Here is a 26,573-nt window from a genome sequence, read left to right as displayed (position 1 = left end):
TCTCTTTTTGAATTCCAGCAATATCAAAATAATTCAGGTAAATAATAACAAATACCAAACCCTCTAATTAAGTCATTTTAGTGAACTGCAAAAAGATATATTCAAACAAGAGTACAGTCTTATCACAACAAGTACTGAATTAAACAAATAATTTTAGTTATATTGGGATTCTCTTTGCCAACAAAAATTAATTCTATGATGCAATTTTGCATATGCACAGCGGTGCTTATATAGTATCAGTCGCAAGTGAAAATCACATTTCAAGAAAAACACTTTGATGTACTTATGCATTATGCAGAAATAAGTATCCTCACTCAAAAAGCAGGAAAAAAAGTGATTGAGAAGAAGAGCACTTAGAACTTTTTATTAAAAATAAAAATTGGTCTTATATTTTTGATTCACCATTAATAGAATGGAAGTATCATTTGCCAAATTGGCAGACTACATTACCTCCCCTGTTTTAAAAAATAATGTTTAATAGTTTGAAAACACTACAATTTGATAAAATTGATTTTATAATTAATTTTCTACTTGATCATCTTTTTACAAATTTTTGGTGCGGGTACTTATTTCTGCATGATACATAAATACATAAAGCATTTTTACTTGAAATGCAATTTTCAATCACATCTTATACTATAGAAGAACCTGTATAATTCTCTTTCCTGATATAACTTCATCCCATAATGCAATTTTGCATCTATGCACAAATTTATAAATCTCTGTTCCAAAAAATTAGGAAATATTACATTATATAGCAATACTTAGATGCGGATGTGTTAAAGTTAGGTTAAACTGGAAATGCTCTATATCGGGTTTAAATTAAGTAGAGAGTGGAAAGGTCTGTTAAAAGTTAGTAGTATGTGTTAGGATATGACGTCACGGACAAGAAATGTGAAATAAGATGTGGTAAAGAATGGAGAAATTTGTGTCTTTGGTCTGCGAGTTGACTGTGTTCAGATAGTTTTACAAAGTTTTGACTCTTGATCTCATCCAAGGAGTAGATAAGAATCTCAGTTGTAGTCAGCTAACATACTTCATAACTTCCAGCATAGCACTACCTGAAGTGATGACAAGGCAAGTCAGCTTCATCACTTTTTTCTTTCCTGTCTATATCTACTTATGTACTTATGTACTTTTTTTTATTATGTACTTTTTTTTATTATGTTTTTCCTATTGTTTTTTTTTTATTTAATAATCATTGAAAAGTTTTTTCAATCTATTTTTAATTAAGAATTATTGAAATTAGTTTTATTTTTTAAAGAATTATTGAAAACACTTTTTAAAATGTTTAAAACTATTTTAGGAATATTTTGTTATTTTGATTTCAATAATTTTATTTTTATACTTTCATAAACATATTTATTATATAAATTCCAATAAAAAAACTTTTCAATGATTATTGAATAAAAAACGAAAGATCGTAAAAACATAATAAAAAAGGGTACATGTACAGAGGAGATATAGGAATGAGAGAAAAAGTGAAGGAACTTATTTGCCTTGTCACCGCTTCTGCTAGCACTGTGCCAGAAATTAGGAAGTATGTTAGCTGACTATAACCAGAATCTCACATGAGATAAAAAAGAATAACATTTAAAAAATATGGATGACGTCATTGAGCAAAAATGCATTAGTGTTTCTGTTACATATGTTTGCAACTACAAAAAGAGAGGAAGAAATGGAAAAGTCAGCTGTCACATGACCATCTTTGCAAGACGTCATCAGCTACTTCAGTGAAACAAATAGCTGTTTCTGTTACTAAAAAAAGATCTGCAATGTTCAAAGGAAGCACCTTTCCCTCCCACATATGCACAACAATACAAAAATTTCTTATTTTTTATTTGTTTAGACTAATTTGATTGTTTTGTTTTACAGTATATCAACCCTTTTTAGATTATTTAATGCTGAATCCAATCATTTTTGAAAATAAGTTCTTTATGCTTCAAGTTGTTTACATCTTCAAATATTTATTCGTGATGTTTGGCTTTGTTGTTTTATTTTATGACATATCATCCATTTTCGGGTTATTTAATGCTGAATCCAATAATTTTGGAAAGTTTTTATGCTTCAAGTTCTTTATATATTCAAATATTTATTCATGAATTTTGGTTTGTTTTCTTTTATAGGGGAAAATTGTTTTTATTTTTTAATTTGCAGAACATGATTGAGTTTTATAAAATGGAAGGGAAAAAATAACTATTAATGTTTGGTCTATTTTTGGGTCAAGAAGCCAGTTCCTTCAGCTAGCCTAATCTGGTAGCACAATTTGTTTAAAAATGAAATAAGTCAAAACAGAAATGATAGTCTCATCACAAATGTGTGAATTCATCCATGTTTATTTTTTTTATTATCTAACTATAAAAAAACTAATATTTAATTTTGATTGATTCTTTGTTTTATTTTCAGGAATTGCCAACCGTGCTCTCCGTCCTTTGATTGGCCTTATTGATCCACTCAATATGAAGACTCTTCCAGAACGAGTTGCTGCATGGAGTGGCCTTGATGTCTTATGGTATTTAAATCCATTATGCATACTCACTAACACTTAGCATTTGTTTGGACTACTACTTCCATGTTTTGTGATCCGCAAGGATCCATAGCATAGTCAATACAATACTTGGTAAAATTCAGTTGTAAGTGATATTCTTCTGGAAATCAAAGGTTCAATTCTTAGTGCAGGCAACACTCAAGTATACAATTTTGAATTATTTAGAACTTCTACCCATTCATGACTGACAGAATGAGAGCATGCTACTCAGCAGATTAAATTCCATGCAGGTTCCTGAGTTTAACAGAAAGGTTCCCAAGTCCGACAAGATACACCTGAAGAAGGTTGAAGGTTATATCAACCGAAACCTTGTGAAAATAACACTCAAGATGAGAACATTAGTCGGAAGAATTCAAATAATGATTTTTCTCATCCTGATTGTTCTGTTCAAAACTTTCAGTTGTCTGTAACTTCTTCATGTATATCTATTCAAACTTGAGAACTGAGTAGTCGAAATTGGAAATAAATACAAAATTTTTAAATATATTTAATTTATACAGGTAGATTTTCCTCATTCTGTCAGCCATGACCTAGTAGAAGTGTCATTGTTTATGTAACTCCTTAGTTAATATCACCTGTAGTAAGGATTGAACATGGCCACATCATGTAACAGGTAAGAATGTTGGTAAGAGTGCCCCTTTTTGGGGAGCTGGATTTTCCCCACATTAAAAACCGACCTTGTGTCTTACTCTGCCCTCGTGGAGAGGCAAGTAAATAGTAACATATGGTGATAAAAACTTCTGAAGGTTGATAGTTAAATCCTTTCCTACTGGAGATAAAAACTATCAAAAACACAAAACTGGACATTTCTAACTGATCATGATTGACAAAATGAAATCAATTTAAAGAATTCAGTTCAAAATTCAATACAACTTCCCAGTTTGACGAAAAAAAATTCCCAAATTTGACCATAAGCTTTAAAAATTCAAATTTCTCAAATGCACTTGTGATCTTAGGCTTTATAAGGTGTTAACTTTGGTCAAAATCCCCTGTTTCTTCTTTAATAAAATTATTTTGAGTACTGATTATCGATCCTTATTGAAGACATTCCAATACAAAACCTATCTAAAACACTGCCATAAAAGTACCTTTGTATGGAATTTCATCAAAATTGGCTCAGCCGTTTTTGTGTCCATATGGAACAAACTCACACATGCAAAGTTCCTTTTGTATAATAGTAGAGATACATTGTTATTTTAAAAATGTAATAAATACATTGACATTTCTTAAAATATGATAAATATATATTGCTATTTTTTTAAATATAATAATTGCATTAATATTTTTTAAAATAAATTAAATACATTGCTAATTTTTAAAAAAATATAAATAAATGGCCATTTTAAAAATAATTATATATCAATATATTATATCACCAATTTTTTAAAACATAATAATTACATAGCCATTTTTTTTTTTTTTTTTACTTTTTCGCTACAAACAAGGCACAGTGCCACTTTGATGTAGGAAGCTACTATCTGAGACATAGTTTGCATGGATACTATGTAGGGAGTTGAGCAGCAAGATGTATGTTCACATTATACTTGAACTTTTGCATGTCAGTACAGTTGGAAAAGCAAGAACCCGGAAGGGAATTCCAAAGTCTAGCAATTCTAAAGAAGAAACTATTAGAGTAGAAGGCTTTCTTACATCTAGGGATCTCTACTATGTCGGGGTGGAAATTTGCTGCTTGTCGGGTTTGTCAGGAGTATTTACATCAAGGGGGTACAAGGGCTTGTAGTTTGTAAGAGCATCTATCATTAAAATACTTGTAAAACGGGGAAAGGGATGCAACATTTTGTTAATGGGACAGAGGCTGAAGCCTAGATGACAGTTCAGGACCTATCAGGTTGGCGACTCTCTTTTGAGCCCTGTCCAGGAGTGAGAGACTAGTAGCAGATTCACTAGCCCAGATGTGACAAGAATACTCCATACATGGGTGAATGGTGGCCTTGTAACAGTACAGGATACTTTCAGGCGTAAGTATCTTTCCAGCATGGTAGAGAGAGCCTACCTTCTTCGCAGCAGCCCTAGTAATGCTCTCAATATATCTGTTCCAACTCATGTTCCCTGTGAACATTACACTGAGGAGTTTGAATGAAGTACTTTCAGGTAATGTATTTTTAGCCATAGTTATTGTTGGTTGAGAAGATTTCTTGTAATTATTGAAGGAAACCAGCTTAGTCTTGGCAGCATTGAATGTTACCATCCATTTTTGACCCCATTTCACTAGAAACAGATTTAAAATGAAAATATAATAAACTAGCAGGACCCGTTAACTGGCATTGCCTAGTAGATGGACCCCCACCCCTCCACATAAAAAAATTAAAGTATGGTTGTTGTTGATGGCCCCAATTGACCCTCTCCAACCTCCTCATGGTAAGAACGACTGTGGAATAGACACCCCCAACCTCCACAAGTGAATTACAGTGCAGAATGCAGGTATTTATATCTTGGAAACTACTTGCCTGCGCCAAATATAAATGACATCGTCTTAATGAGTATACTGGAAAACTTATAAAACTCATCATACTCAAGGAAATTTGGAGTTAGATTTAATGTAAAAATTCCTCCCACCCTCTGCAAAATAAAAAAAGGAAAAAAGTTGTAGGAACCGAAAAATAGATTAAAAAAACCAACCAACCCTCCTCTCCCAAAAAATAGGTTCCCGTAAACTTAACTATGCAAGCATTAACAACAACAACAACCCCCACCCTCTAAAAAGGAACTATATACTTTGAAAGTAACAAACATCGACCACTACCAAAGAAAAACAATATTTTTACGTTATTCACTTTAGAGGTGAGGAGGAGGTAATTTCTCAACCGTCCACCCAGAGAGAAAGTAAATAACTAACCCCTTAACAAAGAGAGAAAGCAAAGCCTAGAACTTTGCAGCTAATACTACCCTATGCGACGAAGGCCATCAACTCCCCAAATTTCCTCCTATAACACAGAACAAGCTAGGTAACATACAAATATCCATGCATGAGGTTGCCAAGCTAATCAAGAACCTAGATTCCAGTAAAGCAACTGGCCCTGATGGCATCCCAATTATAGTGTTAAAAAAGCTTCAACCAGAACTTGCTCCCATACTTACGAAACTATTTAAGCGCTGCCTTAAGGAGAAGTGCTTTTCCAACTCCCTGGAAGACCTCATCAGTTTGCCCTGTATTTAAGAATTCAGGTGATAAGTCATCTCCCTCTCAGTACAGACCAATAAGTCTCCTGTGTGCTATGAGTAAGTTGCTGGAATCCATATTAAATAGAGAAATACTCAACCACCTCAGCAGGAATAACCTTCTTAGTGACACACAATATGGTTTCCGCTCTGCTAGATCTACCGCAGATGTGCTGACGGTTATATCCCACAGGATTAGTGAATCTCTTGACAAAGGCTTCCTTTCTAGGGCAATTGCTCTTGACATATCAAAGGCCTTCGACAAGGTATGGCATAAGGGTCTACTTCACAAGATTTCCAGCTACGGTATGACTGGAAATGTTTTCTCAATCATTAAATCATTTCTCTCCGATAGGCTCATAAGAGTAGTGGTAGATGGACAAAAATCGGAGGCCTGCAATATAAATACTGGAGTCCCTCAGGGGTCAATCCTAGGCCCAACTCTCTTCCTGATCTACATCAATGACCTCCCTAAACACATACTTAAATCATTCGTTGACATCTATGCTGATGACACGACCATCTACGGCAACACATCAAAGGCTGTAAATGACAAAGTTCTCTCTGATTCTCTCTCCTCTGATCTGAGTGTGGTTCAGTGGGGGAAGATGTGGCTGGTTACCTTTAATGCATCTAAAACCAAACTCCTATCCTTACATCATAAACGCTCTGATCCCCATCTGGCATTAATTGTGATGGATGGCTCTCGTCTGGGTGAAGCCCCGTGTTTTGACAAGCTTCTGGGTTTGACCTTTACTCCTGATCTGAAATGGAACACGTACATAAAGTCTGTTGCCAAGGTCGTTGGAAACATGGTGGAATCCTTCTACCGCTCCAGAAGATATCTCACTACTGATGCAATTCTCTATCTATATAAAAGCCAAGTACGTCCAAGGATGGAATACTGTTGCCATATCTGGGCAGGAGCTGCTAAAAACAGCCTATCCTGCCTTGACAGAGTACAAAATAGACTTTGTGGCTTAGTGAGGGATGCCCTTTTCTCTACCCTGCAACCTCTCTCCCACAGAAGAGACGTTGCAAGCCTATCCTTGTTTTTAATTTTTTTTTTTTTTTTAATTATATTTTCACCCCAAACAAGGCACATTGCCACTTTGGTGTAGGGGGCTACTATCAGGGGAAACATCTGCTGGGGCACTATGTAGGGATTAGGGCAGCGAGATGTTGGTTCACGTTGCACTTGAACTTATGCATGTCAGTACAGTTGGGGAAGCAGTGACCTGGAATGGAGTTCCAAAGTCTAGCAGTTCTGGGGAAGAAACTACTGGAGTAGAACGATCTTTTACATCTAGGGATCTCTACAGTGTGGGGGTGGGATTTTGCAGCTTGTCGGGTCTGTCGAGGGTGTTCACGTCGTGGGGGCACAAGTGCTTGCAGTTCTTCAGAGCATTCACCATTATAATACTTGTAGAACAGGCAGAGGGATGCAACGTTTCGACGATGGGACAGAGGCTGAAGTTTTGATGCCAGTTTAGGGCCTATCAGATTTGCGACTCTCTTTTGAACCCTGTCAAGGAGAGAGAGACTAGTAGCCGATGCACCGGCCCAAATATGACAGCAATACTCCATACATGGGCGAATAGTGGCCTTATAGAGGTACAGGATACTTTCGGGTGTTAGAAGTTTTCTAGCACGGTAGAGAGAGCCCACCTTCCTCGCAGCGGCCCTGGCAATGCCCTCGATGTAATTGTTCCAGCTCATGTTTCCTGTGAACGTTAGGCCAAGGAGCTTGAAAGACGTACTCTCAGCTAAAGAGTTGTTTGTCATTGCTATAGGTGGTAGAGAAGGTTTCCTGTAATTATTGAATGAAACCAGTTTTGTCTTGGTGGCATTGAACGTTACCATCCATTTTTGTCCCCATTCCACTACTGATTTGAGGTCATCCTCTAGTGTTTCTGCCATTACTTTAGATATATGTTCATTTGTTTTCCTGTCGTGCCTGCTATAGAGTGTGGTGTCATCAGCATATATACCCATCTCAGAGGCAATTTTATCGGGGAGGTCATTTATGAATATCAGGAACAGCAGAGGACCAAGGATAGATCCCTGGGGCACTCCGGCATTTATATTATATTGTTTAGACGTACGACCGTCGAGGACAACCTGGATTTTTCTCTTATCTAAGAAGGATTTAATTATGTTAAGTATTCTACCAGTGATACCGTAAGATCTAATCTTCCTGAGGAGACCCTCATGCCATACCCTGTCAAAAGCCTTAGATATATCTAGAGCTACCGCTCTGCCCTCTCCCGCTTTGTCCAGTGAATGGTATATGCGTTCAGAGATTACAGTGAGGATGTCTGCCGTGGAACGGGCTTGTCTAAATCCATATTGATGGTCGGTCAGAAGTTTAGCATCTGTAAGGTGCTGGACTAGAGCATGGTTAATTAAGATCTCAAATATTTTGGCAAAAAGTGGGAGGAGGCTAATAGGGCGATAATTTAATGGGTCAGTTCTTTCGCCAGAATTCTTGAATACTGGTACCACAGAAGCAGTTTTCCAGCAGCTCGGAAAGCAAGATTCATTAAGGCATTTGTTGTAGAGTTTGGAGAGAACTGGAGCTACTTCGGCTGAGCACTTTTTTAATAGCACAGCAGGGATGAGGTCGGGTCCACATGCTTTGGAAGTGTCAAGGTTTTTTATGATAGCATGCACCTGAGCAGGGGTGATTTCCAGATCGTCTAGCTTGGCGTCTGTCCGCATAGGAAAGTCAGGTAGGGGGTGGTTTAAAGGGTCCAGTGTAGAGTTGGAGGCAAACCGACTGGCAAGCATGTTAGCCTTCTCGGTTGCTGAGCAAAGAACCTCGTGATTGTTGGTTAGTGGGGGAATCGTTGATTGCCCATTATTTACTACACTGTTGTAGATTTTCCAGAAGTCACGAGTTCCTAATTTTTGTGCTTCGATGCGTTTTTTAGTGGTTTCCGTAAATTCCCTCTTAGCTGTCGCTATTTCTTTCTTAACGTTACTTCTAGCTTCTATGTACTTTTGTCTGTTTGAACTGGACTTATGTCGGTTAAACCTTCGGAATGCATGCTGCCTTTGAGCAATGGCAGTTGCGCAAGTCGAAGTAAACCATTGGGGAGAGTGGGGCTTGCTATAGAATTTCCGCATGGGAACATGCGCTTCGATTGCAGTTTTGAACCATTCAGTGGTCTCAGTTGCACACTGTTCAGCAGGAAGAGAAAAAATATTTCCCCATGGGGCGTCTCTGATAAGATCTCTGATAGCTTCCCAGTCAGCCTTTTTATAATATCTGGTTGTTTTGAGCACTGGCTCATCAGTTTTGGGTCTAGAGTTTAGGGCGATTTCAACCATTATTACCGCATGATCAGCGTTCCCAAGTGGGCTGTTTTATCGTTATTTCCATGGCAGGTGCTCGTCTGAACTTCAATCTCTGGTCCCCCCTCGCCAATCTTTCATGAAAAACACCCGTCTAGCTGAATCCACTGTGAAAAATTTCTCCCACTCTATATCTGTGCCTAAATCAAAACGCGGATTCCATGAACAAAGCTTCTTTCTTAGAACTGCATGCCTGTGGAACTCTGTTCCGTCTGCCTGCTTCCCACCAGACTACAACTTGGATGTCTTCAAGTCCAATGTTAACAAATTCCTAATGAACCGCCCCCTTAAGTAAACACTTCATCAAATCTCCACACTAACGTAATGTACTTGCAATAACCCTTGTCCCTGAGTGGCTTCCGGGCCTTGATAAGTGGTGATCACTGTGTAAAAAAAAAAAAATAAATAAATAAATAACTTTTTAGAAAAAAGTAAAATGAATTCCAAATTTCTATTCTTAACAAAATTTTACAAGACACACTAACAAATCCGAATAAAATATAGATTTTTTTAGTCATTAATTTTACAATATAATTTTGTTATATAATTTTGTTGTTGCACTTTTGTTTGCATTAGAATGGCACAAATACGCTGTTGGCAGAAACCAGACACCTCTTGAAATATGTTACGACTATGAGTGTTAAAAATAGTGACAACCTTTTTCAAACAACAAGGATAAAACACAAAAACTCTATTTTCCACAACCAAACAAAATAACAGGCTTTTATTTTTGGACGGAGTCGCTGGAAGTTTCAGGAGTGAGCTGGACATGCTGGAAGTGAATCAAAGTTGAAACAAGTGCAGAAACTGGAGTGGCAGGCTGTGAGGGGGGGGAGTCCCAGGAGGCAGACAGTAGTAGAGAGTAGAGTGTCAATCACATTATTAGTTTATGGTAGTTAGCCCTGAAAAGAGCTATTTGGGTACTGCTGCTGTCCCTGATTCCCATGGGAACTGGGTCCACTGACTTTATTCTTGTAAAGTTGGGATGAGAAGTTCTTAGCTTTCAGGCCAAGATGAAGATTTGTTGTGAAGTCGCTATCTTTATGAAAAGCCGTTCATGCTATGGTGTTGCTAAACAAAGAAATGACTAATTAATTTTGGGCAGGGTTTCATACAGATAAAAATGTCTGTGCCATTTATTGCTTGTATATATTTTATTCTCCATCCAAAAATAAGTTTTTATTTTGTTTTATTGTGAAAAATTTTATTACAAAATTTTTTTGCTTTTTATTGTAGCCATGCCCTTGAGTCATACACAGCTCTTCCATATAATGAGAGAAGTCCAAGGCCTGCCAGTCCAGAGCTGAGGCCAGCATATCAAGGTTCTAACCCAATCAGTGACATTTGGACAGAGGCTGCTTTGCAGATATGCAACAAGTATTTGGTTAGGTGAGTTCTCTCTCTCTCTCTCTATCTATCTTTCTCTCTCTCTCTCTCTCTCTCTCTCTCTCTATATATATATATATATATATATATATATATATATATATATATATATAATTGCCCGGGTTGTTGGAGCTGCGTGTTGAGCAAAAAAAAACAAAAAGTGGTAGTAGGAAGGCAGGCTCAAACCCGTACTGCAAACGTGATGTCTTTGCTGTTCTGACCACCGCCAAACCGGAAGTGATGTAGGTTTAAATTAAGGCTAGACAATCGAAAAGAGGGGATGACTTTCGAAAATATCGGTGAAAAAAGCGACTCCTCCCTGTAGAAAAGTGCCTAGTTAAGGGTGAAGAAATTAATGTTTTTAGCCAATTTTTCGTTATTTGTTGTCTGAATGGTTGAGCTTCAAAATGATACTGATCTTGTGAAAATCCGTCGCCTCTGTCGAAAGTTTTAGGCAGACATGAAATACATACATACATTTATATATTGGTAATTAAAAATTTTCGACCCCACCCGATTAAAAAGCTTGCCCTATCTCTGAATACCCTTTATGTAAAATTTCAAATGTTTGGACCAGAAATTGTCTGAGTAATTTGGTAGAGATCACAGAGATTAAATCTTTTTTAACTTTGACCCCTATTATGACCCCCTTAACATTTATTGTTTTGGGCTCAAATCAAGTTAAAAAGCTTGACCTATCTCTGAATACCCTTTGTGTAAAATTTCAAATGTTTAGACCAGAAATTGTCTGAGTAATTTGGTAGAGACCACAGAGGTCAAACTTTTTAACTTTGACCCCTTTTAAAATGTATTGTTTTGGACTCAAATCAAGTTATTAAGTTAGATCCATGTCCAAGGAACCTATATCTAAAATTTCAAGTGTTTAGACCCCAAATTGTTGGAGGAGTTTGGTAGAGTTCTCAAAAGTCAAATCGTTGAACTTTGACCCCCTTAACAGCCAAATTTCTGTCCGAAAACCGATCACAAAGATTTTCTCAAATCCCAGTAGCCTGTATATCAAATTTCGAGTCTGCAGACTTAAAATTGACAAAGTTATTGTGTAGGGAAATGTACACAGACACAGACAGATACACAGATACTTTCACTTTTATAGATATATAGATATATGACATATATTGAAACATTGCAGCAATGGGACAGCGATTGGAGTTTATGTATGTACTTATTATTTTTACCTCTAGACACTAGCATAGTATCATGAATAAACATTTGAAGAATAAACTCTTTCCAAAATTACTAGATTCAACATTAAATAATTCAAATTGATATGCCATAAAACAAAAATAACCAAACCTCTCTCTCTTTCTATATATATATATATATATATATATATGCATGGATATATTATTTAAAAATATTCTAAAAATAGCTACAATAATAATTAAATAATCAATTATTAAATCATTTCTCAATCATTAAATCATTTCTCTCTGATAGGCTCATAAGAGTAGTGGTCTATGGACATAAATCAGAGGCCTGCAGTATTAATGCTGGAGTCCCTCAAGGGTCAATCCTGGGCCCAACTCTCTTCCTGATCTACATCAACGACCTCCCTAAACACATACTTAAATCATTCGTTGACATCTATGCTGATGACACGAACATCTATGGCAACACATCAAAGGCAGTAAATGACAAAGTTCTCTCTGATTCTCTCTCCTCTGATCTTGAGCGCGTGGTTCAGTGGGGGAAGACGTGGCTGGTTACCTTTAATGCATCTAAAACCAAACTCCTATCTTTACATCATAAACGCTCTGATCCCCATCTGGCATCAATTGGGATGGATGGCTCTCGTCTGGGAGAGGCCCCGTGTTTTGACAAGCTTCTGGGTTTGACCTTTACTTCTGATCTGAAATGGAACACGTACATCAAGTCTGTAGCCAAGGTCGCTGGAAAGATGGTGGGATCCTTCTACCGCTCCAGAAGATATCTCACTACTGATGCAATTTTCTATCTATATAAAAGCCAAGTACGTCCAAGGATGGAATACTGTTGCCATATCTGGGCAGGAGCTGCTAAAAACAGCCTATCCTGCCTTGACAGAGTACAAAATAGACTTTGTGGCTTAGTGAGAGATGCCCTTTTCTTTATCCTGCAACTTCTCTCCCACAGAAGAGACGTTACGAGCCTATCCTTGTTTTATCGTTATTTCCATGGCAAGTGCTCGTCTGAACTCCAATCTCTGGTCCCCCCTCGCCAATCTTTCACGAAAAACACCCGTCTAGCTGAATCCACTGTGAAAATTTTCCCCCACTCTTTATCTGTGCCTAAATCAAAACGCGGATTCCATGAACAAAGCTTCTTTCTTAGAACTGCATGCCTGTGGAACTCTGTTTTGTCTGCCTGCTTCCCACCTGACTACAACTTGGATGTCTTCAAATCCAACGTTAACAAATTCCTAATGAATCGCCCCCTTAAGTAAACACTTTCAAATCTCCACACTAACGTACTGTACTTGCAATAACCCTTATGCCTGAGTGGCTTCCAGGCCTTATTAAGTGGTGACCACCGTGTAAAAAAAAAAAAAAAAAAATGTATATATAGGTAAAGAGAGAGAGAAAGCGAGATGAAGGTCATTCTAAAAGTGAAAGTTGAAGAGCTATAAAGATGCGGGTGGTACCATTAAAACTAGCAAGCTTTTGTGCTCCAAATTTTAATTTTCTACATAGTCATCTCAATGCATTTTTGCCAGCGAGGAACGATGGTTGTGCATGGGCATCCAGAGCACGCTTTTTCAAAAGTAAAGCCTCCTATATTTTTTTAACTAAAAATGTTGAAGAGTTATGAAGACAGAAGTGATACTATTAGAACAAGTGACTTTTTGTTTCAGAATTTATTTTCCTATATAGTCACCATTCTTCCCAGTGCACTTTTACCAAGGTACTAGGTAACTTTAAAAACTTAAATTTTCTATGTTTATTGCTTTTAGCAAATAAGGTGCAAACTAATAAAAACATTTGGTTATATTTTTCCTCTGAGGAGATGATAAGCATTGAAAACTCATGACTTAAGGAAATAGATTTATTAAATTGTATTCTTTGTTTTTGTGTGTGTGTGTGTGTGTGTGTAAATATGTTTTTTTAATTATATTTCACCTTACATTTATATCAAATCTTTTAATTTAGGGAGCTCAATGTAATTACAGAGCATATAACAAATAAATGATAAAAGCTGACTACAATATGGTCGTCTTCAAGTCCAACATAAACAAGTTCTTGATGATCCGTTTCCCTTAAGTAATCCAATTTGCCAAATTTCCACTACTAACGATTACTATGATATTATCCCATTGACTACCATACACTCATTAACCCTTATCCTTGAATAGCCTCCGAGCCTTAATAACTTGTGACTCCTTTGTAAAAAAAAAAAAGCAAAAAAAAACACAAACTTGATCCAATCAGAGTGCTTAAATGAGTTAAAATGTTTGCAGCTGCCTATTGAAGCCTGAAGGAGATCTTGAATCATTGGTGAGATGATATACCGCTATCAATTCTAAGAACTCAGAACATTGAATCTGAAATAAAAAATAAACTGCGTTACACAAAATAATGAAAAGTCAACAATGGTGGTGGTACCGTGAAAGAATTGTATCACAATTTATTCTTATGAAACTTATAAAACTTCAAAATCCTGAAATTGATAGAACCTTGATATGCTGGCCAAGTTATTAGAGTGGCCTACAATATTTGGATATCCAATAAATGTAAAATCTGTATTCTGATAAATGAGTAATTTGCATTAAAAAAACCTTAGAGTTCATATTGATAGAAACATGATGTTGTTTTAAAAATTTATTTCTGTTCTCAGAGCTGTCTTTGATGCCGATGACATGGAAGCCAGATCTACAATGTTGTTAGCGAGTAGCTATGCCGGAATTGGTTTTGGTAATGCTGGAGTTCACTTATGGTAATGAATATTTTCTTTCATATGTAAATGCATTTTATAAACCATATTCTTGCATCTACTTATATTTAGTTTGTCATTTACATGTATCTACATTTTATATCTTAAATTGTATACATTTTAAACCATAGATGTTATATATACATTTTAAATCCTACATTTGATATATTTACCCTTTATATCCTACATTTCACGTATATATTTTTAATCCTACATTTTATATAATTTTAAATCCCACACATTATATATGCATTTTATATAATATATTGTATATTTCTATTTTATATTCTACACTTAATGTTTACGTTTTATAACCTACATTTATTGTAGACCATGCTGTAGCTCATGAGTAATGCATAAAAATAGATTTATATATACATTTTATATCATACTTTTCATATTTATGTTTTATATCTTACATTTCATATTTACTTTTTATATCCTACATTTTATATTTACCCTTTATATCCTACATTTCATATTTACCCTTTATATCCTACATTTCATATTTACCCTTTATATCCTACATTTCATATTTACCCTTTATATCCTACATTTTATATTTACCCTTTATATCCTACATTTTATATTTACCCTTTATATCCTACATTCTATATTTACCCTTTATATCCTACATTTTTATATTTACCCTTTATATCCTACATTTTATATTTACCCTTTATATCCTACATTTTATATTTACCCTTTATATCCTACATTTTATATTTACCCTTTATATCCTACATTTTATATTTACCCTTTATATCCTACATTTTATATTTACCCTTTATATCCTACATTTTATATTTACCCTTTATATCCTACATTTTATATTTACCCTTTATATCCTACATTTTATATTTACCCTTTATATCCTACATTTTATATTTACCCTTTATATCCTACATTTTATATTTACCCTTTATATCCTACATTTTATATTTACCCTTTATATCCTACATTTTATATTTACCCTTTATATCCTACATTTTATATTTACCCTTTATATCCTACATTTTATATTTACCCTTTATATCCTACATTTTATATTTACCCTTTATATCCTACATTTTATATTTACCCTTTATATCCTACATTTTATATTTACCCTTTATATCCTACATTTTATATTTACCCTTTATATCCTACATTTTATATTTACCCTTTATATCCTACATTTTATATTTACCCTTTATATCCTACATTTTATATTCACCCTTTATATCCTACATTTTATATTCACCCTTTATATCCTACATTTTATATTCACCCTTTATATCCTACATTTTATATTCACCCTTTATATCCTACATTTTATATTCACCCTTTATATCCTACATTTTATATTTACCCTTTATATCCTACATTTTATATTTACCCTTTATATCCTACATTTTATATTTACCCTTTATATCCTACATTTTATATTTACCCTTTATATCCTACATTTTATATTTACCCTTTATATCCTACATTTTATATTTACCCTTTATATCCTACATTTTATATTTACCCTTTATATCCTACATTTTATATTTACCCTTTATATCCTACATTTTATATTTACCCTTTATATCCTACATTTTATATTTACCCTTTATATCCTACATTTTATATTTACCCTTTATATCCTACATTTTATATTTACCCTTTATATCCTACATTTTATATTTACCCTTTATATCCTACATTTTATATTTACCCTTTATATCCTACATTTTATATTTTCCTTTGTATATATTGCATTTCATATTTTAATTTGCTTTCCTTCATCTCGTATTTACTTTTTGTGGCCTACATTTCATATTTACTTTTTGTAACTTACATTTCATATTTACGTTTTATATCATATGTTGTGAACTTTTAGTTTATATAATGAATTATATACCTGCATTCATACATTTTATATTTACATAATAAAAAAGAATATGTGAAGTTAAATAAAACTTATTCATGTAGCGCATCCACTTTTAACTAAAATTTCTTGGTGCAGGAAATTCTGTTTTCAATTTACTCATCCACTTTGTCAACTTTAACTGTTTTTTTTTCTTTCAGGCATTTTTCTTGTCTTATAGAATGACGGTTCCCTCTAATAGCTCTGTATAGCCAAGCCATTCTTTTAGTATCTGCTCATTTCTGTTGTAGATCTAATCTTTCTCACTTTGTTTAAGTAGCTCAGAGAATAACACTATTCCCTTGCAGCCTTCAGCAAAACCAGATACAGTTTAAATTTTGGTATAAAGGCAGTGAATTATACTTTTACATCGGATAAAACCAGATAAGGGTGGCAGGTTAGCACTACTGTCAAAGGAGAAAGTTAGGTGCTTCCTTCTCTCCGCTAGTTTGTAGGAGCCCCCTGGACAAGGTCAAGAACCCACTTCAGCCCCCAATCAAGGTAACATGAGGTCATAGAGAGTAGGCAACTGGTGTAATATGGAAGCAATCAGGAATAATTCTGTTCATAGTTTCGTATCTTATTGTGCTGAGCAGAAGATTCTTTTGGGTATAATGGTTAGGACAATCGCCCATTCTAGGCACTGCTTTGACAGAAACTGCAAGCTACTGTCTGTACAATAATAAAGAAAGCTGTGGTAATATATAAAAAACACTTTCCAGAAAACAGCGTGAATGAGCTTGTGAATGATGAGCAACAATAAATTCATGAATGCCTTGAGAGAGATAGATGGAGAGTCATAGCCGTCAATGCTTGTACTAGGCAGGACACCACTTGAATGAAATGAAAACCAGATATATACTTATGACATATGGCCCTGTCGGTGGGGCATTAGAATACGCCGACTGCCCCTTGCAGAGGGTGAAAGTCCCTCAATGGGGGTCCTGGATATGACCTTAAACTATATCCAGTGGTGAGGCCCCAGCTTGTGGGCTTTGGGGAGTGTGGAGCCACCCTTTAATTACCATTGCTCCCATGTCCACTCTGACCCAGAGTGGTAGTACCTGTTAGGGTCCCAACTATGGGTTAAATAGAAACTGACATGAAAACAACAAATATATTCTATTAAAAAAGTTTTTCTTCAAAATCTTTGGATTCGGCATTAAATAACCCGAAAAGGGTTGATATGCCGTAAAACAAAAACAACCAACCAACCAACTTATGGCACATTTAATTTTTGACTTTCAACAACTCTTTTTCTGCTTTACAAAAATTAATTCTTTGCATAAATTTACATAAACAGAATAACGATGTTGTGATTAACCCCATCCCTTCAAGATTCCAAATAGGTTTTTCAACTTTTACCAATTCTACCATATTTAAAACTGCCTTTCAGAAAACATATCCTAAAGTTATTTTTGTTTTTTCTTCAATCTTTCTTTCAGTCATGCCATGTCATATCCAATTGCAGGATTAGTCAAAGATTATCAAGCAAAAGATTATCCAACGGATAATCCTATTATTGTGAGTATTTATTTCTGTGCTGATCTGAATTCTTAAAAGAAACCTTCTACAAAAATTAAAGGAAAACTACGAGAATGAAGTCTAGAAATTAAATCATCATCAAATGATCCTGCAGTCCGTCATATTTTGGAAAGGACACAAATTTATGAAACTGAAAATGGAAACCATTTAAACGATGTTATTTTTCATTAAAAAAATCGTTTTCATTTTTTGTTTCTTTTTTTTGCAAAGAAATTTCTATTATCTTTGTCATATTATGTTAAAATTCCATTATGGTATTATAAAAAAAAAAATGAATTTATTCAAGTTAAAAATATCTCAGTAACATCTTGCACATCCTATATAAGATTAATTATATAGACTATACTGAATTCTACATTACTATTAGCAGGGCTACCTGGTATTGCCCGGGCAAAAATTTAACATAACTTCTCTCTTTCCTCCTTCCTTGTTTTCTACACCCTGTCCCTTTCTTTATTCTTTGCCCAGCCCATTTCTCTCTTTGAACATACACATGCATATAACTTGAGTTAGCACAAGGGTAAAAAAAAAAAAAAATCCGCTACAGTTACTGTGAAAAAAAATCAGTACTTCCATTTAGATGATAACATTAAAAGATGTGTGTATGTTTTGATAAGATTAAAGGATATAAATGTTTACTTGATCCCAAGTAATGAATCTTTTTTTTTTTTTCATTTTAGATATTATACATCCTGGGTTATGCCAATTAAAAAAAATACCAGCTTTGTGTCTGTTTCTGGTGTATTTTACAAGTTTTAGCTGAGCATACAGATTGCACTTTAAATAGACATCTTATCTTTTGAACTTTACTAAAAAATAAAAAAGGAAAACATACTAAATTGAACATCTTATCTCAAGAAATTTATTAGATAAAATTTGCGATTATGATTTCTGCAGGGAAAAAATAAGTCGACAATCACAACAGAGAATTTCTTCTTTTCTCTTTCTGATTCTTTTCTTTTGTCTATCTTCAGTTTTTCCTAAATTGTCTGTTATTTTTTATATCTTAAAATTTGCATGATTGTGTCTTGATAATTATATTAGACACTAGCATGCCCCCAAGCATTACCCGATTGTAAAATATGCTTGAATATATTTTAATTTATGCAGATTTTGTATTTATAGAGCAAATTCTCTATTGATTATTATACTGGACTCAATATATAGTACTGATTTCAAAAGTTAAAAATAAAATATATTACTTTGGTGTCATTACTAGAATTGAAACCAAAACATTTAACTTTCAAGTGGTATTCACTATTTAATTTAAGGACAGATGGATATCAAAACTTTGAAAATTAATGCAGTTTAATATATATTTGCACATGCATTACGGGTAACATATTAAATCGACTTTTGATTACCAAGTTCCAAGTTTTAAGTCTGTAGACCAAAAATTGACAGAGTATTTTGGTAGAGCCTGTTCCACACACATACACACACACATAAACAAATTCACTTTTGTGTGTGTGTAATATATATATATATATATGACAACCACCACATGCTTTTTTCCAAATATTTAATTTTTTTTGGCTAGGAAAAAAGTGTATCTTTCTCATACTGTGCTTCACCTTTTTTGTCTTTGGTCAGTGAAGTTATTTATCTCCCTCCCATAGCCGGATAATGTGACACAAAGGTCGGAAAGTGAGATTTGAAAAGTTAGCACTTTGGAGGAATAGCACTGAACTGTAAAATATGTCTGGGCAGTTCTGTCAGCATTTCCAAGTGATTAGCAATAAACTAACTCCTTCTTAAAGGGAGAAGGTAAAACCTGGGAAGGTGAACCTCTTAGAACTGCACAGGTCTAGAGACATACCTCAGTAAACAGGGAATAAGCGATTTTAACAATGGCCTAGACTCTTTTGGCTGTCTTTGATCTGTGAAGGAGAAATCTTTCTAGAGTGAGATAAATTTTTATTTTTGTTCCAATCCAGAGTGCCACTTTTGGGGAGTGTTGAAGTTTCCCCACATTAAAAATCGATCTTGTGTCTGATTCTGCCCTTGTGAGGAAGCAAATAAATAAACAAAAAACATGTGAAACATTGTAGATTTTTTGATCCAGCTTAGTGACTTTCAATGTTCATAACATTTATTTTATGAAAATTGCTCCAGACACGGCATGAAGCTACTTGATATATAGAACTAAAAAATTAAATGGTATAAATGTTTATTTGACCCCAAGTAATGAATCCTGTTTTTTTTTTAAATTTTAGATATTATACATCCTGGATTATGCCAATTAAAAATAAATACCAGTTTTAGCTGAACATACAGATTGCACTTTAAATAGACATCTTATCTTTTGAACTTTACTAAAAAATAAAAAATAAAAACATACTAAATTGAACATCTTATCTCCAGAAATTTATTAGATAAAATTTGCAATTATGATTTATGCAGAAAAAAAATAAGTCAACAATCACACTTGATATAAGGAACTAAAAAAAATACTACTTCAAGGTCAAAAACTTGCCAATGTGTCAAATGGAATAGATTCTGCAATTCTTCCCTGTTTGTCAGAAAAATCACTCATAGAATGTGAGAACTAAAGGACAAAATAAAGGAAGCAAGAGTTAAGCAGTTGCTGAAAGTAAACCCAAGATCCACTTTCTACTCTCCTTAACTTAATAAAGAAACATACAACCACATAATACATTTTTTTATGTTTTTTGTTTTTATAAAAGCCATACTTATTTAATTTCCGGACTACAACTTGGATGTCTTCAAGTCCAATGTTAACAAATTCCTAATGAACCGCCCCCCTTAAGTAAACACTTCAGCAAATCTCCTCACTAACTTAATGTACTTGCAATAACCCTTATCCCTGAGTGGCTTCCGGGCCTTGATAAGTGGTGATCACTGTGTAAAAAAAAAAAAAAAAAAATTTACTACATGCCTTTGATAAAGTTAAACTGACTTCTCTCCCCTTTATATATCAATTTGTATGTACTAAACTGACTATTTTCCTAAACCTACCCCTATCTCTCTTTTTCTTTGTCTTTGTGCTTACAGCCTCATGGTCTTTCTGTTGTTATCACAGCTCCTGCAGTTTTCAGGTTCACTGCGACCGCATGCCCTGAGCGTCATTTAAAATCGGCAGCTTTGCTTGGTATGTTGTAAACATATCTATTTCATCTTTCATTTGTATGCAGTTCAAAGTATTTGCATTTATGATTTCACCAGATATTCCAGCTGGTATTGATCAAACACCAGCTTGCGATCCAGAAATTGAATTAACACTGTTTATTTCTGACAACTTTCTAAATTGGAATTGGTTTGGATTAATAAATATGCTTCATCACTAATGTTTCTGTAGTGGTGTAGCAGAGTGATATTTTGGCTACAGGATTTCAATCCTGCTGGCAAGAACCAATGAGAGTTCCTTCTGACAAAAAGAGACATAACTCACTACAGACTCGTTAATCGTGAAGAATCTCAAACATATCCCCCGATGATACAACCTGTAAGCACACAGTCAACTCGACGACTCACAAAGAGACACACTGAATACAACTTATTACAATGGTGACCCCAACATGCAAACACATTAGCTGAAAACTGTTGTAATAAATGGATGTCTTAAGCCACCAAATACGGTTCAACCTAACTTCGGTTTATTCAAAAAAAAAAAAAAATGTAATTGCAACAAATGGAACAATTTTGTTCCCAGCTGTTGGAACTTTATTCAAATTATTTCCTTAAAAGAACATTCAGGTCACATCGTTAAAAAATTTTCTTTTTTTTTTTCTGTTCTGATATTTTTTACATTTGCAATTTTTTTTGTTGATTTCAAGGAACAGTTAGTCCATAAAATTTCTTTGGTCGTTTTTCTTTAATGATTCGTTTGTTGCATAAATTTTCATTGTGTCTAATGTGTCAAGTGTCAGCAGCAATGAGTTTTGTATCACTGTCTCCATATGTGGACAATGAAAAATTGTGGTTCACGCAGGTAGACACATTCTTTGAAGTACACAATGTTCCTGCCTAAAGACAGTTATGCATGTTGTACTGTGGCATGCCTGCACCTCTAGCAAAAACAGTTCGAGACTTAATTAGAAACCTGCCTCCAGGCATTACTTATGAGGAATTAAAAGCAGAGGTATTGAAGTGCGGCACTGTGTCATTGGAAAGCAGATTCCATACACTCATACAGGACGAGTACCTAGGTAGCAAGCCCCCTACAGAGTTTCTAAGACGGTTTAATGAATTTTTGAACTCCTTGGCAGAAGATGCACCAATAATAAAAATATATTTATTCCTTACCCAAATCCAGCCAACAATCCTGGTCAATTCAGACCGTAGCAGCTGCCGAGTCTAAGCAGCCACCGAGTTCATTTAATGGCGAATTATTAACAAATTAACACAAGTTGAATGTGTTGTGATAAGACAGACAAGTTTCTATTGTTAGGAGTCATAATAATTCTTATCTGCGTATTACAAATGATACTGGACCTTGTTGGTACCATCTCACTTATGGTGGGAGAGCTTGCCAGTGCCGATCACCCTGCTATTTAAGCCAGGAAACGAATCGTGGAGGACCTGAGCATGTCATGTGTCTCTGGCGAGTGTTTACGAAATCAGTGATTTTTGTGTCAAACAGTTCATTCATGGTGAGCACAGGATCCTCATGCTCCATTAAGGCTGTGCTGTCTTGAGATCCACAGTTGTGGTCTGAAACGCTACCTATTATTCTACTTGGCTGCTGTGCTGCCGTTAAATCAGATTTAGGTTACTCATCCTCAGAACTGCTTTATGGGACAAACCTGGCCTTGTCTGGTATGATGTTCTCATCTGACAATATCCTCTGTACAGATATCTGATCGGACATCTCATGACTTATATTTTTTAAAGCTACCGCATTTGTCTTCTCATCCACAAATGATCTCGATGCATGTCCCTTAAGACATGGATTGATGGACACATGTTTTTGTCCAAAATGACGTGATCTGTGGACCTCAACTATTCAAAGTTTTGGCACAAAAATAAAATACTTTACACTGGATATAAATGGTCACTGAAACAGTGTTATGTTGGACGCACTCAACACACCCAGTTTCAACCCCTTAAGCTTACCAACACACACATCTGAGCAATCGACTGAACTATACAAAACGAGAGCAGGGAGGATAGACCATTATCCCAAGAAACTTTCAAAAGATTACTTTAGTTTAATTTTCAATCTCGTTCCACTACATACTCAAGTATTTTTCAAACATTTGTGATACCCACAATCTGGGTGGAGAGCCTTGTAACAGAGCAATTTTTCGCTGTGGGATTTAACTCCTGCTGGTGAGAACCAGAAAGAGTTCCTGTCTATAAAATGAGAGAGACACAACTTGGTATAGAGTTTAAGTATTCTATGGATGTATGTAGATGTAAACACAGTTTCAACAATGATTTTAAATGGAAAGCCTGAACAGCTGAATATGTTTGATTTTTTTTTTTTTTTTTTTTTTTTGCAGGGGCTGATATTTTTGGCAAAAAAGAATCGGACGCTGGTGCCATTCTTTCAGATAGATTATGTAGCATCATGAATGACTTGAAAGTCCCCAATGGCCTGGAAGCCCTAGGCTACACCAAAGATGATATACCAAGTATTGTCAAAGGAACTCTTCCACAGGTAGCCATTTTTTGGAAATCTTCAGATTTCTTTTTGTTTTGTTTTTGTTAATCTAAGTCGTCTGGTCTGCTCATTTCAAGGGTTGAGGTACACAAAGTGATATAAGTCACCCACAGAACTTTAAATTAAAAAAAAAAAATGGCCAGGATGAAAACTAAAAATGACAAACCAAACTAAATAAGTACCTCTTCACCTTTACTTAATTAAAACAGACTTAACTAAAATAGCACCCTGTCATTCTGTGAGATATAAAGAGCTCTATGTAAGTAGCAGTTAGCTAGTGTGAATTTTGATAAGTCATATCAGTACAAGATGTCAGGATGACTTAGCTACAAACGGAATTGTACCTATAGACAGGTAGTATAGTTTGAGGTGGAGAGCAAAGATCAAACGTACCAGACAAAACAGTCAAACAAGGGAGGATATGACCTAAAAGTGAAACAATGGTGTTTCAAATTAGCCCTCTCCAGGAGGCCAAGCCATACAGACATGACACCTGCAATAATGTAAATGCTCTCAACAAATGTTGCCGATGCAAAGCTCATTTCTTAAGTTTGTAGAATAAGAAGTAAATAATTTTAGATAGTCTCTCTTTCTATAAGTTCTTTCCGATAAAACTCTGAAAAATTCAGTAAAATCTTCTTGAATGGAAAGTTGATTTCGTCTCAGTTAAAAAGATGAGGCAATCAACAACCTTAGATGATCATAACCATTCATGAAACACAGCAATGATGAAAGAAGTGACGATGCAGAGAATAAAAGACAAGCACATGAACACCTCACACACGTGTATACATAAAACAAATCTATTTGGTTTTTTGATCGCTCGTCATTGAGAGCATAGCATGGACAATCTCTCATCAAAGAAAATATAACAATTTTATTAAATAAAACAGGCAAACCAAAATAAAATTAGGACATTCTCCATTTTATTTATTCAACAAACTGATTTGTGAATGAATATAGATATTTAAAAAAAATCGTTGCTTATGCATCTGCGTTACTGCACTATTTTTTTTTTTTTTTTTTTTTTTTTTTTAGTTACTCGTACTAACTGGTGGCCTGGTGTTGCCCGGTCATACAATACACTTAAACATGATATTTTAATTTATGCAGATTGCGTATGTATTATTATAGACTCAATCCTCTATTGATTGTTATATATTACGAGGAATAATTTTTCCAGTGAATTAATTCATAAAAAAAAAAAAATAATAATAATAATGCTAATGTCATTCACCAAATTCTGCCTGTGTCTGTTTACAATTTCACATCAGCTGATATTTGGGCTTGACGATAAATGCCCTGGAAAAGTCACTTCTGATTAATGTTTAGTTTTAAAATATGCAAATGAAGAAATGATCTGCGGCGATTTTAAATGGTACCCCTTCTTTATCATAAATTGAACTCATTATAAAGAAAAAATTCAAATAAAATGGTGAGGTACACCTGGGCTTGAATAGAGGATCATTCGGTCCATAGTCGAATGCTCTATCACTAAGCTATATCTTCAGATTATAATAAATCTGTTTTTTTTTTATTTTATCTCTCTTGCTGGAGTAACGTAAAATATCCCCCTGTAAAAGTTTTTAATCTATAAGAGGGAAAAGATAATTTTAAGATTGGATTTTTTAGATTTTCGATACTTATCAGATTAATATTTGTACAAAACATATCTAAGAACACTGCCAGACATATAAACTAGCTTTGTGTGAAATTTGCAAACGATAGGCTCTGCTGTTTTGAAACCTATGACGAAGGAACTCATATCCACACAAAGTGACTTTTATATAATAGTGGAGATTTTTGAGTTTAATTCAAGTGTAACGTGACCCGACATCTTGCTGCCCAACTCCCTACATAATACCCCTGTAGCTTATGTCCCTGATAGTAGCCCTCTACATCAACGTGGCAATGTGCCTTGTTTGGGGTGAAAATCTAATTAAAAAAAATAAAATAAAAAATTTACGATATTTTTGTTTATTAAATTAAGTCAAAGTAAAGAATAGTTACAAAACACTATCATCTCCCCATGTTAAGAATGGCTTTCTAAATAATGTTAGTATTTCAGTATGGTAACATAGATGCATAAGTACCAAAATCTCTGATACACTATAATAATTTTCTTTTGTTTTAATTTCAGCACCGAGTTACAAAACTGTCACCAGTAAAGCATTCTGACGAAGAACTGGATGAAATCCTTACCGAAATATTGCAGAATTCAATGACAATTTACTGATTAAACTTTCAAAGATGTTCAAAAGCAGGAATGTTTGATGTGGCTTGTTTTAAAAAGATTTTAGATGATACAAAAAAAAAATAAATAAAAGTTAAAGTGAATCTGTACATATCATACACAAAGAAACACTATTTTTCTGATGACCATGTTTTTTTTTGTTTTTTTTTTAGATGAAGTTGTACATTTTAAAGAATAGAATATGCAAATACAAATAAGGAGCTAAAATTTGGGGAATGTTCAGTGTCTGTGTGATGGGAAATAATCCTGAAAAAGAAAAAGGAGTTGCATTCTTCCATCAAACTTCTTAATAATATGTTGTATTGAAAAAATAAAAATTAAATGTTTAACTTCATGGATAAGAAAATTTCATGCATAACGCCAAAGACACATGCGCGCACACACACACACATATATATATATATATATAGATAGAATATAAGTTTTGTAAATTTTGAAAAAAGTTCAAGGTCAATGAATGCTTTTTATTGGGTTCCAGAGCATATCTAATAATTCAAGTTCCAAATATCAAGTTTTCCCAGCCGGTCATTTATTACTTTTCAAAAGGTATCCATTACAATATTGTTTCATATTGCAACTAACAAGTCTGCAAAATTATGTTATTTAGTCACATACATCAGATGTTTACCTTAAAAAACGTATAAAAGCATAATATATCAAACAATATTGTAATGGGTACCTTTTGAAAAGTAATAAAGGACTGAGAAAACTTGATGTTTGGAACTTGGAGGATTATTACACTACACCTTATATGCACTGGAACCAAATAAAAAGGCATTCATTGAGCTTGGACTTTTTTTCAAAATTTAAAAAACTTGTATATATATATATATATATATAAAAATAAAAGTTACAA

General features: G+C 34.4%; 1 protein-coding gene across 2 annotated transcripts in view; it reads left to right on the top strand.

Moving 5' to 3' along the window:
* Positions 1-25,764, top strand: part of LOC145279638 (hydroxyacid-oxoacid transhydrogenase, mitochondrial-like) — a 49,574-nt gene extending 23,810 nt beyond the window's left edge. For both annotated transcript variants that reach the window (XM_080130867.1, XM_080130868.1), the window contains 7 exons: positions 2,407-2,512; positions 10,322-10,474; positions 14,303-14,401; positions 17,738-17,816; positions 20,853-20,949; positions 23,303-23,460; positions 25,604-25,764. In XM_080130867.1, the coding sequence (XP_079986993.1) occupies positions 2,407-2,512; positions 10,322-10,474; positions 14,303-14,401; positions 17,738-17,816; positions 20,853-20,949; positions 23,303-23,460; positions 25,604-25,699 (788 nt within the window). In that variant the 3' untranslated portion in view covers positions 25,700-25,764. The remainder of the gene's footprint in view (positions 1-2,406; positions 2,513-10,321; positions 10,475-14,302; positions 14,402-17,737; positions 17,817-20,852; positions 20,950-23,302; positions 23,461-25,603) is intronic.
* Positions 25,765-26,573: the final 809 nt, after the last annotated feature.

The sequence above is a fragment of the Euprymna scolopes genome, chromosome 7, assembly GCF_053919585.1.
Source record: "Euprymna scolopes isolate OS-2025 chromosome 7, ASM5391958v1, whole genome shotgun sequence".
Lineage (NCBI taxonomy): Eukaryota > Metazoa > Mollusca > Cephalopoda > Sepiida > Sepiolidae > Euprymna > Euprymna scolopes.
This window is presented reverse-complemented; position numbering and strand designations above follow the sequence as displayed.